We start from the raw sequence: 12,679 nt of genomic DNA on the forward strand, positions 1-12,679 counted from the left end.
GCGAGACGAGATGTTCGCAGCCCGTCTGACACGCACGCCCCTCTCCTCCGCCCCCCCGCCCCCCGCATACGCATTCACACATCAACACGGGGCTCGTGTTCGAAAATGAGCCCGGCGGAGCTTTGGGTACCAGAGCAAAGGACTACAAAATGACGTCATTAGGCTACCAAATGCTTGTCTGTGTACGACTGTGTTTCTGGTGCGTGAATGTGGGCTAGATCAGGGTGGTGCGATTCTGGTCCTGGAGGGCCGGTGTGTCTGCAGGTTTGCGTTTCCACCAGTTACCCTGGCTAAATGAGCTAACTGGCAGTACACACCAACACTGATTTGCTCATAGATTATCCATCCATCCATCATCTATACCCACTTATCCTGGGCAGGCTCGTGGGGGTGCTGATATATGGGCTACGTTGCTAATAAATGGGCTAATTAATTAATTAAGTTTGCATGTAAACCAGAAACGGACACGGCTCCCATTGCCCACCTCTGGGATGGGTGGTTCTCAGTGGAGACTGCTTCAAAATGACTGGTGCTGACAGGCAGACAGCCCTCGGGAACAGGTGGATTCGAAGTGAGAGACTGTTTAACAGCCTAATGTCCTCTCAGAAATCCCCAAGCTCTCTCAGGTTTGAAGTCTGTAATACGTCTAGCACAACTGCCCCAGTGGAATGGCTCTGTGACGCAGTCATACATACCTCATCAGGCAGGCAGATGTCTGACAGTGCCCCCTGGTGGCATGGAGCAGTAGTGCAGCCCACACGCTTGTTAGATAACTGATTACACTCCCACATGTCTGTAGATGGTAATACCTCAGGGGTCTTTTACAGTGAGTTTGATGGGAAATCTGACAAGGATCTTTTTAACAAGGGTATGCACTTAACATTTATATTTAACTGCATTTAATATCAACTGTAGTGTTTTATGCACTCACCTTCATACAACACACACCCCTCTACACACATACACCTCTCCATGCATGCACATCCCTCTACACATGCTCACACACACTTGCACTCTTAAACACGCAAGCACGCACAGGCATGCACGCAAGCACACACACTCACACACGTGTGCACACACGCACTGTGCTTATTAAATCCTGTGTACCCATGACAAACTCCATCTCTGTTAAGAGCCGCTCAATAAACTTGAAATAATGCTCATAAGTTAACATACCAGTGCTTATAGAATAAAATAAATATTTATTTAAAATGTCACAACGCTCTCGAAACATAAGGTGCGCAGATCAGTGTCGACAGAAACAGAGCAGGTGATCCCGCAGGTAAGAGAACAGCTCCTGAACCTGCGGCGGGAGGGCGTGGCCTAGGTCAGCTGACACCCGGGACAGGAAGCAGTCTGCAGCTTCCTGCAGCTCCGCTCGCGTGATGTCATCATTGGCGGTCCAGATGGGGGCGTGGCCGAACTGGGCTCGCTGGGTAATGGGTCGGCGAAGGTGACCTTGGGAAGAGGAAGGTCAGAGGCCGTGTCCCAAACAGCCTCCTAACTACTGTGTCCTCAAAATATGTACTGTCTACTAAACATACTGCCTACTGTTTAGCGCATACTGTTTAGTATGCGAAGGGCAGTATGGGAAAAATATAGTCTGTAATATTTTCAGTAATATGAAAATATCCTCTGTAATATGTAATATTTTTCTGCGGAAGTGTAGTAAAAAAAAAGGGACATTCGCTAAAAATAAAATAAGATTATTTTTGAAATAATTATTTTCACCGCAACATGTTTTTGGAATCCAAGACACTTATTATCATGTGAAAAAATTTAAAAAACAAAACTTTTTTTTCCTGCTAGGTCTCAGGAGGGTATACTCAGAACCCTACCTTCTGTCACCTCCTCATAGCTGAGGAGCAGCATCCACAGGAGCTGCACCAGCTCCCTCCACCTCCTCCAGGTCTCCACACCGTCCTGGAACAGGAGGATAGTAAGACTTTCATTCTGTCCCCTGTGGAGACGGGAGGAGGTGTGGTGCATGCTGGGACTTGCGGTGTGAGTGTGGGTGTGCGCCTTTGGGATCTAAAGCTGGAGAAACCGTACACTGTTGGCCGATGGCCCAGTCAGTTGAGCATTACAAGTATTTTTCTGTAGGAGCCACAGGGTGTGTGGTACAATATATGTAGGATCTGTGGTGCGTTTGTGTGGTACAGTATCTATAGGAGCAGTAGGGTGTGTGTAGGAGCAGGGGGTTGTGGGTAGAAGCAGCGAGTTGTGTGTAGGAGCAGGGGGTTGTGGGTAGAAGCAGTAGGATGTGGGGAGGAGCAGGGAGTTGTGGGTAGAAGCAGGGGGTTGTGGGTAGGAGCAGGAGGTTGTGTGTAGAAGCAGCTGCTTGTGGGTAGGAGCAGGGGGTTGTGGGTAGAAGCAGAGAGTTGTGGGTAGGAGCAGGGGGTTGTGGGTAGTCACCGTGGGGTCAGGTGGCAGTGTGGCACTGCGCAGGAAGTGCAGGATCAGACTCAGAGACATGGGCAGCTTAGTCTTGTCTGCGCAGACATGCTGAAGCAGCAGCTCCACCAGCTTGCACTGCAGCAGACTGCTCTCCAGGGTCTGCAGGAGCAGCAGCCTGACCGACAGACAGACAGACAGAAAGAGAGGGACAGACAGACAGACAGAGAGTGAGGGACAGACAGACAGACAGAGAGGGAGGACAGACAGACAGACAGACAGACAGACAGAGAGTGAGGGACGGACAGACAGACAGGGAGGACAGACAGACAGTCCGAGAGCGAGGACAGACAGACAGAAAGACAGACAGAGAGGGAGGACAGACAGACAGACAGACAGAGAGTGAGGACAGACAGACAGACAGACAGACAGACAGAGAGGGAGGACAGACAGACAGACAGAGAGGGAGGACAGACAGACAGACAGACAGACAGACAGAGAGGGAGGACAGACAGACAGACAGACAGACAGAGAGTGAGGACAGACAGACAGACAGACAGAGAGAGAGGGACGGACAGACAGACAGACAGAGAGTGAGGGACAGACAGAGAGGGAGGACAGACAGGCAGAGAGAGAGGGACAGACAGACAGACAGACAGAGAGTGAGGACAGACAGACAGACAGACAGACAGAGAGGGACAGACAGACAGACAGAGAGAGAGGGACAGACAGACAGACAGGGAGGACAGACAGACAGACAGAGAGCGAGGACAGACGTCACACGCTGGTCGAACTGAAACGGAACGGACACCAAACCCCGGTGGCCTTTCGATTCTTGTAACCCGCCAGTCCCACTTCCACCCAAACTGGTACTCATCCACCATCCTTTCGACCCCCCAAACTCGGCCCGCCCCCCTCACCTGTGGTGTCTGTGCAGGTGGGGGCCGATCAGTATCAGGTGGAGGTCCTCGCAAATCTTGTTGGAGCTGGTGGTGGGGGAGTCCACCTCCATGGCCAGGGCCAGCATCTTCTGCAGGACCAGCACTATCCTGCAGCCAGGGGGGGTTAGAAAGCACAACGGGAGGAGGCTCAAACCTCAAAAAAATACAAAAAAAAAAAACCCCCCAAAAAAACAAAAACAAAACAACGAAAAACAACGTTGTGCTTCTAACGTTCCCATTCAGGTACTTACCTGATGCACTTTTCCAGAGTGACTGCATAGGTTAGGAATAATAATAAAAATAACAATAATAATAGGAATAATAATAATAATAATAATAGTAATAATAATAATAGTAGTAGTAAAGCCACACTCCAGTACCTCCCGAGCGGTGTGTTCAGGTGAAGAGTATAAATAAAGAATGAGGCAGCACAGTGGCGTTTTGTCTCACCTGAGATTCTCGTCTCTCTCCTTCTGCGTCTCCATCTCAGTTTCACAGTCACGCCCCCCGGGGTCACAGGTCGAATTCATCACCGCGGCAACCAGCCAACCGATCACATCTCTGCAACACAGCGATCTTCCTTACTGACCGGGCAACTGAGGTTGGGCGAGCACACTTAACAAAAGGTGAATTATACCTGCGGCAAGGACAAAAAGTGACTATCAAAGAGAGAGAGAAAGAAAGGGTCAGTACAAACTTAAAAGTATTAACAATATGAAGAATAGAGAATGAAAGTTGTCAGAATGTTTGTTTCCGTTGCCCGACTTACAGTCTGTCCACCTTCAGAATAACTAGCCAGATATTCCAGAGATTTCCATCTCACGCAGTACCACTCTCTGTGCTCAAGTCACAATCATTTCAACTGAACTGAGACAAAAATGCAATCAGTACAAAGAGAGCACTCTTCGAATTTGCATTTTTATTGCGCGATTAGTCCCACAAGCCTAAGCCAGAGACTCAGGCAGATCACTTCATACAGATTTGTTTCCATACCCTATATTTCCAAATGAAAATGCGAATTGTTGCTTCTCACCAGCCGCAGTCATTCGGTGATTAGAGAGACTGAGATACAGTAATAAACTCCCTTTGTATGTATAAACTGCAGAGTATATTATAATTAAAGTTCTGCATGCCATGTTACACTGAATAGTGGGGTTTTTATTAAGGAAAAGCAATATAACGGAAGCCCCTGGAAAATTCACTTTATCCGTCTGTGGAGCTGGGCTGGGACAAGCTAATTTAATTATGAGCAATGTAACTCATGGATACATGCACACACACACACACACGCACACACAAACATTACATTACACACACACACACACACACACAGACACATGCACGCATGCACACACAGACACACATTACATTACACACACACACACACACACACACACAGACACACGCACGCATGCACACACAGACACACATTACATTACACACACACACACAGACACACGCACGCATGCACACACAGACACACATTACATTACACACACACACACACACACAGACACACGCACGCATGCACACACAGACACAAACATTACATTACACACACACACATACAGACACACGCACGCATGCACACACAGACACATTACATTACACATATACACACAGACACACACGCACGCAGGTTTAGGCCCGAAATGAACCGTAATTCAACTCACGGACTGAAATCTGAAATATTTTGTTCTACGGGGACGTTTCCAGCAACTTGATGGAATTTCAGTTCTTCTTTTGGATGGACTGAACTGAAACGGAACTGGCCCTGCTCAGCCAAGATTAGGGTGTGGCGCTGTGCGTTCATTACAGCACACAGCACAAGGGCTGAGGCGAAGAAGCGCACGCCATGGAGCGGTACTGACACGCAAAATACTCATTCAGCTGACACAACGGGCGTGGACTTGAGCCTGGGACGAGCGTGAAATAATTTAACACGCAGTCTGCCGACTGTGACTGGGACAATGCTTTCAACAAACATTCAACTGAATTCAATTAATTTTTGTACAGCACTTTTTTTACAGAGAACTGTCACAAAGACACAGAGTAGCCGTAACATAAACCCGCTATGAGGCCCCGCCCCTTTCCTGACCCCGCGGTAAGGCCCCGCCCCTTACCTGACGTGCGCCATGGCCTGGTAGCAGGACAGCGTCGCCTTGGCGATGGAGCCCTGCCGCGCCCGGTGGTCCAGGTGGACGTCGTCGTGCAGCGTCTGCAGGACGTACTGCAGGAGGAGGCGGAGGACTGGCCGCCGCTCTGCTCCCTGGGGGGTGGGGGGGGGGCAGGGGGCAGGGGAGTGACACCCGTCAGCGCTCCTCACGTTTTTTTAGGGCACATGCTCACCATTTTCCTCCATGCGGCTCAAGCAGCTCTTACGAAATTTCACAGCCTGTACTGTCTGGCCAGGAGGTTTAAACCTTTAAATTTCAGCTGATTAAGATTTAAAATGAATCAATAATGATAAAAGTAACTCATATGCTCATTGTTGGTAACCGTTGTATAACTGACTTGAAGAAATGTCCCATCAAAATGATCAGAAAAATGCCTTTTGAGGACTATTATATAAGGTCATGTCGATGAAGACGTGTAAAAAAAGCACAGCCTTAATCAATGGCCTGCTAATTACAGAATAATTATCAGAGATAAATTGGCATGAATCATCGCATTGTATCATAAAAGCCGCACTCAGTGCAGAGTCAGCGTTATAAAGTTCATTCTGCTGAGACCTCATACAATGCAGATGATTTGAGAGTGCGCATTCGCCAGTTTACCAAGGCAGAGAAGCAAACGGACGAGCAGGGAAGCCCTGGATGAAATTGAGTCACACATCTCTGCGTGTTTGTTTCTATGAAATGTCATTGTTTTTAATATGCACTGCGCTGCTGTGCTGTTCTCAGCATGAACGCATGCATGTTTTTTATTAACTTTTACCAATTTAACTGTTGTATACATGTGTGCAATAACATAATGGAATTTGATTACAAACGCTATTTTGTCATTTGAAATTTAAATACAATGTTATTGTCTTCCAGAGCGAGAGAAAGACATCCTTTAATAAACCATTTCAACTAAAAGAACTCACAAACAAATCTGCACAGAAACATATACACGTGTGTGTGTGTGTGTGAGAGAGGATAGTTTGTGTGTGTGTGTGAGAGACAGTTTGTCTGTGTGTGTGTGTGTGAGAGAGAGGTAGTATGTGTGTGTGTGTGTGTGTGTATGTGCGTGAGAGAGACAGTGAGATAGTTTGTCTGTGTGTGTGTGTGTGTGTGTGAATGTGAGAGAGATAGTTTGTGTGTGTGTGTGTGTGTGTGTGTGAGAGAGAGGTAGTTAGTGTGTGTGTGTGTGTGTGTGTGTGAATGTGAGAGAGGTAGTATGTGTGTGTGTGAATGTGAGAGAGATAGTTTGTCTGTGTGTGTGTGTGTGTGTGTATGTGAATGTGAGAGAGGTAGTATGTGTGTGTGTGTGTGTATGTGTGTGAGACAGACAGTGAGATAGTTTGTCTGTGTGTGTGTGTGTGTGTGTGTGTGTGTGTGTGTGCGTGTGCGCGTGTGCGTGTGTGTGTGTGTGTGCATGTGCGTGTGTGTGTGTGTGTGTGTAAACTTAATTATCCAGCCTCTCTTACTTCTTGGACAGACAGACAGACAGACAGACACACACTCTCCTCAGGCGGGGCCCTGGGGACCCTTCATGGGTCTCAGCGATTTTAAGGCTCTCTGTCTTACCCGCTCCTGCATGGCCGAGGCCAGGAGCTCCCAGTCCCACTGCACCGTAGACACCGTGGCAGGGAGGCTCCTGCAGTCAGAGACGAGCACCAATCAGCAAACATCACGGAGAAAACGGCCTCTGACATCACTCAGCGCTGACATCACTGCCAGACACTACGCGATGACTGCCTGCAGGTCAGGCCAACTGCCTATGGTTTTTTTTTGTTTTTAAAAGAATTATATATATATATCCCACTGCACTATATATACAATTTAGCTTTCTGAGGTTCAGTGGGGAAAAAACTGTTTGGCCACCAAACAGTGCCCTCTACTGGATGAACTGGGAATGGGCCATGCAATTACATGTGTTGGTTATCCACTGAATACAAAACATTTGCATAGATGCCAAAAGAAAATGGCAATAAAATAGCATTAAAAAATAGCAATAAAAGACCAAATGTGCAACACTTGCATGGCAATGTTGAGAAAATGAAAAGGAAAAGAATGTGAATATGCACTTGAGCTTGAAAAGCATTTAAAAAAAAGAAAGTTGGGAGAACCAGAGCGTTTACTCTGCAAAACAGAGCCACACTGAACTGGACCTGTGAGGCATCTTAGAGATGACGCTGGAAAGCTGCATTTACACCCTAATTTACCTTAATTTACAGGGTGAGAAACAGACTTTACAAGAGCACGTCAGCCCCCTGGGGCTTTTTCAGATCTTACTCGCTCGCTGGCTAATTTCCGGAGCGCCTCGTCGCCCTCTGAGCTTAAATGGGGGCAGTGCCAAACCAAACAAACAAAAAAAAAGGCATTTTAAATTGTTTCTTAAATATTACTTTTCCAAAATGGAATTTTCAGTCGGTTGTCTGCGGATACCAGATTTAAAGAGGTCTTCATGGCCTTTTGTTTCAGTGCACACCAGCGGGGTCAAAGCCAGGAATACTAATGGCTTTTTTTGCATTAAAAATGTTTTTTTTTTTTCTTAAAAAATGCAAGTGCTCACTTCTGTATCCTCATGAGGAGGCTGTAGGCCTGGAGGACCTGGGCAGGGGGGGTCTCTGAGCCCAGCAGGATGTCTCTGATTAAGTGGGACACCACGTCGGGCGGGGGGTGGCGGCGGGGGCGCAGGAAGTCCGAGAGCAGCTGCAGCGTGCTGTCATGGCAACGCTCTTCCATGGAGCTGTGGACCAGGCTCAGGCCCTGTCGGCAGAGAGGCTCCCCGGGGCCTGAGTCTTCCTCCTCTTCATCATCAACATCATCATCAGCCAGGGATCCTGGGCTGTCGTCTCCACCCTGCAGAGGGACAAAGAGGCTAGCTGTAGCAGGGTGACGGATAAACCGGGCCAGGATGTGATCTATGCAAATCTAAACATGATTGCGGGTGTGAAAACTGTGCATGTACACGTGAGTATGTATGGTTTGAGAGTGTGTGGAAAAAGGAGTGTCTAATGCTTATGTGTAATATATTAGTGAGTATATTAGTATGTGTACAAGGTTTGGGAATGTATATGAGCATGTGTGTGTGTGTGCGTGTGTGTGTGTATTGCGCAGTTCTCCATACCGACTCTTGTAGAGGCCTCCCCATTAAACGCTTCAGCCTGTTTAACTGGGTTCGCGACACATACTGTCTGTCTTTCCGACTGGCCTCCCTGGAGCCAGACCCCGCCTCCGTTTCTGATAGCTCCTCCCCCTCGCTGTCCCCAGGCCCCGAGCTGTGTGCAGGGCTCTCGGCTCCAGGGCTGGACCAACGGGGATCGCTGCCCATCTCCCCGCTGCTGAGGAGGCTGGCAGGGCTGCGACCGGTCGGCTCAGCATCGTCCCCCAGCCAATCAGGCGAGTCGCTGGCGAGTATCTCTGTAGAGGTGGGGGACACGGACCTCACGCTGGGCCGGAGAGCGGGGGAGAGCCGGGGGGGGGACTGATCGAACCCCGGAGAGAAAGGGGGTGGTCCGGGTGAGGGTGTGGGTGGGGGCGGGTCCTGGAGCTCCCTGTCACTCAAGAAGTCCGCGTCAGGCGGCCGGTGGGGAGGCGAGGCTGCGTAGGCCAGGTCCTCCAGGAGCAGGTCCCTGATTGGGCCCTGCGGCGGGGTGGTCGGGGTCGGGGGCGGGCTGTCCAGGTCCTCGCCGTCCCGCGAGCAGTGCATGCTGGAGCCGTCGGAGTACAGCCGGGAGTCGATCTCACTGGGGCAGTAGTACGGGCTGAAGGGGCTCAGGGGAGAGGCGGCCTCGGGGTAGTCTGGGAAGTCGTTCCCCTGGTCTCCCGGCTCCTTGTCCTCCTCTCCCTCCGACTCGCCCACACTTCCTCCTGTGGGCAGAGGGCTCGCCTTCGCCCCCGCGTCCCGGACTGCGTTATCGGTTTCGCATTCCAGCCGCGATCCTGCCGCAGTCAGAGCTGGTATTCCGTCCGAAACGCCGGGGGCGACAGTCACGGGTCGCGGAGATCCCGGAGTCTCCTGCTCGGTTTTGGTAGTCCGGGGAATCCGCGCAGGTTCCGGAATGCCAGAGAGTGGAGATCCGGGAATTCCCTCTTCCTCTGACGGACTCTCGGCGGGAGAGCGGCGGTCAGACTCCCAGGGGAAACTCCACGACTTGCCGTCCCGACGCTCTTCCTTCGGTTCCGGTAAAGGGTGACGATGAGAACATTCCCAATTTTCCAAAATGAGGTTGTCCAGAAAGTCAGGAGTCCTTTCCCGCTTTCCGGGGGACTTGGTCGGAGAGTGACACAGTGTCTTTCGCTCGACCTCCGGCGTTGCAAGTTCCACTGCCGAGGTCAGTGGTTCCACCTCTCCTTCTGATAGGCTGTTATCACTCACGGCCACTGCAACCAATAGGGAGTCATTTCCCCTCCTTCGGTTCCGCCTCTTTTGTGGCTCCCAGCAAGAATCGGTAAGGTCAATGTAAGGCTGGGACAAAGAAAGAGAGATGATAATTCAATAAAACCCCATTAAGACACAATCTTAAGCATCTATATTCCACTTACTTATACAGGCTACAACCACATAATATTAGCAATATTGGCTAACTTGAACACAATATTTCAGTGGTAACCAGCCCTGTCCCTGGAGATCTATTGTCCTATAGGTCTTCATTTCAACTCTAACAAAGCACACCTCATTCAGCAGCTAGAGCAGGGCTGCCCAACCCTGTTCCTGTGGATTGGCCATCCTGAAGGTTTTCATTCCAACCCTAACAAAGCACACAACAGCCAGAGATCTAGTTAAGCTGCAAATTTGTAGAATCGGGTGTGCCAAATTAAAGTTGAAATTAAAACCTACAGGACGGTAGATGTCCAGGAACAGGGTTGATTACCAGTTTATTATTTCAAGTAACTATAATGGCATTCAATCCATTTTTACAATAGCCAAAAACTGACGTTATTTCACAAACAACTATGTAGCAAGCCATATTAAACTTATTCGTTTACATGTAGGCCCATCACATGTAACCTGACAGCATATTAAACTCCAGGTTCTTCATAATTAGAAATACGCCAATCCTTACAGGTGTAACATACACAAGAAAAACACCTGTTTATTTGAGTATTTTCACATTTATGAGTGTGCATTTGTTTGATTACATTTTTACTAGATGTTTAATGACGTTAATTTACGATGTCCATCTTGGATTTTATCTAGGGTTTTATCTGTCATTTAGGAATCCGGATATAAAGCTACCTGACCTAACCATAGCTGCTGGTAGGTTAACATTACCTGTCTAGCTCACTTGGTAGCTACTAACTTGTTCACATATCGTAAAGTTATATCAAACCGGCTTTATCAATAAACTACTGTGCTGCAGGCCTATGTTGAACCTTGTGCTATCTGTTTATGTTTATAGCTTGTGAATACTGGCTAACGTTACTTAAATACACTCGCGTGATAAAATAACGATAAACGTGTACTTAGCCAGATTAACTATTTACACATCCTAATGACATTTTGTATATTTAGCCTACATTTCTAACACGCGACACAAGGTCCAGGTCGAGTTATTTCCAGAGCATAAACAAAATCTCACCTGAGGATCTCTGCGGAGGAAAATAAACCGACCGGATATAAACTCGACAGGTGAGTGATATTGGCGGCGCTCCCGCGCCCTCGACACCTCCTACTGCTCTAAAATGGCTTGCAATTATCTCGCGCGCGCACACGCACGAACACATCGCCATGACAGAAAAGTCAGTTTTAAGTTATTTAACAACTTCGGAAAAGATCCATTGCTCTTTGAATGTGTTCTTATCAGTTGGTCTGTTTGTCATACACAAAGTGCAAGCCGATACAGAACTGAAATCTGCGTGGCACCGAGCTGGTACTGTAAACTACTTCAAACTCAGACAAAGCAACGAAAAGACTACTGATAAAACTAGCTAGCCCAGTTCAAGGTGTGTATAGCTTCAGTCAACGGTGTTGGGACCCGATGTGAGATCATGTCATGGGGCAGCAAAATCACTGGCAGCGCCCCTGGAGATGCTTGATTAATATGACTTCAATAACATTTGCTAACATTTAAGAACTTACATTATTTTAACCTAGGTTAAGATAGTGCCTGCACTGTTTAAGGAACGATGGCATACAATCTGAGCCAAAGTTGCTTCTTTTTATGCTACTTTCTCTATTACTTGAACTCCCGGCTTTGTGTTCGTCGATGTTGACAGGTGTCGTATATAACTAACATATACTGTAGCTAACACGGCCAGTAATGTAGGTTGTCTGGTCTTATTTTTTGTGCTACAGCTTGGCCTACAGCTTAGATGTATCCTAGCCTTCGCACAAATCAATGCTGTCTAGCTGATAAGAACTAAAGCGACAACAAACAAGTGAGCTTCAGACTAGGCTACCAAAAATACATAAAAAAGTAAATAAGCAAACATCCTTCGGCTAACTTTCACTTTGTTTATTTTCAAAGCACTTGTTCTGTTGAAGACGAGCGCAGGCCTGCAATCAACATCCGCTTTTATTATTTTATTATTATTATTTTTTTAAGAAAGCGTGGGGTAGCCTAGCTAAAACTTGAAGCTAAGCAACGATGTGGCAGGAGGCCGGTTGCTTTAACTGTCACAACAGCAGAGCTTATCTCTCCCCGCGCGATTCGCGATTGGTCATTAAACAGTTAGGCTAGTTGTGATTAGTCGTGATTATGAAACGATTAGTTGTGAAACGGCGCACAACTTTACATACGGAAAATAATGAAACGTCAAACGAAAGATTAAATGGGTAGCAAGTTTCTTACTTACCGATGGAAAGCTTGCCCATTCCCTGACGAATTCCTTTGGTTCGAGTTTGGTGTCATTGTAAACGCTGACAATCTCAATATCGGAATCATCCTCACTCCCAGAGCTTATAGAAATAACATCCATTTTACTATGCGATGTCATGAAATTCCACAGACACTACGAGCAACAGCGTGGCTGTATAACCATTTTAGCTAGGCATTTATTGCTTACGTAAAATTAAATATGACATAGCTCCCCATTGCACTGTTTCCTATTTCTCAAGATATTTTTGAAAATTCTTAGATTGTTGGATCATCCCAAAAACCCTGCCCTGAACTTGTAAACAGTCCATACTCGTGGTGCAACGGTGCATCATGTCGGTCGTCTTGCAGTCACGTGATGAGTTCCCGTACCCGC

The 12,679-nt window shown here is 47.7% G+C and overlaps 2 protein-coding genes across 2 annotated transcripts; both read right to left on the minus strand.

The window, feature by feature from the left end:
- Positions 1–1,182: 1,182 nt before the first annotated feature.
- Positions 1,183–8,416, minus strand: simc1 (SUMO interacting motifs containing 1). Its single transcript, XM_035411850.1, has 8 exons — positions 8,055–8,416; positions 7,067–7,136; positions 5,459–5,604; positions 3,786–3,896; positions 3,315–3,443; positions 2,416–2,572; positions 1,839–1,923; positions 1,183–1,458 (listed from the first exon to the last, which is right to left on the minus strand). Exons 1-8 carry the CDS (start codon positions 8,225–8,227, stop codon positions 1,247–1,249), a joined length of 1,083 nt encoding a protein of 360 aa, XP_035267741.1. The 5' UTR covers positions 8,228–8,416; the 3' UTR covers positions 1,183–1,246.
- Positions 8,349–12,664, minus strand: LOC118224370 (formin-like protein 5). Its single transcript, XM_035411849.1, has 2 exons — positions 12,284–12,664; positions 8,349–9,953 (listed from the first exon to the last, which is right to left on the minus strand). Exons 1-2 carry the CDS (start codon positions 12,422–12,424, stop codon positions 8,364–8,366), a joined length of 1,731 nt encoding a protein of 576 aa, XP_035267740.1. The 5' UTR covers positions 12,425–12,664; the 3' UTR covers positions 8,349–8,363.
- Positions 12,665–12,679: the final 15 nt, after the last annotated feature.

Source organism: Anguilla anguilla, chromosome 3, assembly GCF_013347855.1.
Source record: "Anguilla anguilla isolate fAngAng1 chromosome 3, fAngAng1.pri, whole genome shotgun sequence".
Classification (NCBI taxonomy): Eukaryota; Metazoa; Chordata; class Actinopteri; order Anguilliformes; family Anguillidae; genus Anguilla; species Anguilla anguilla.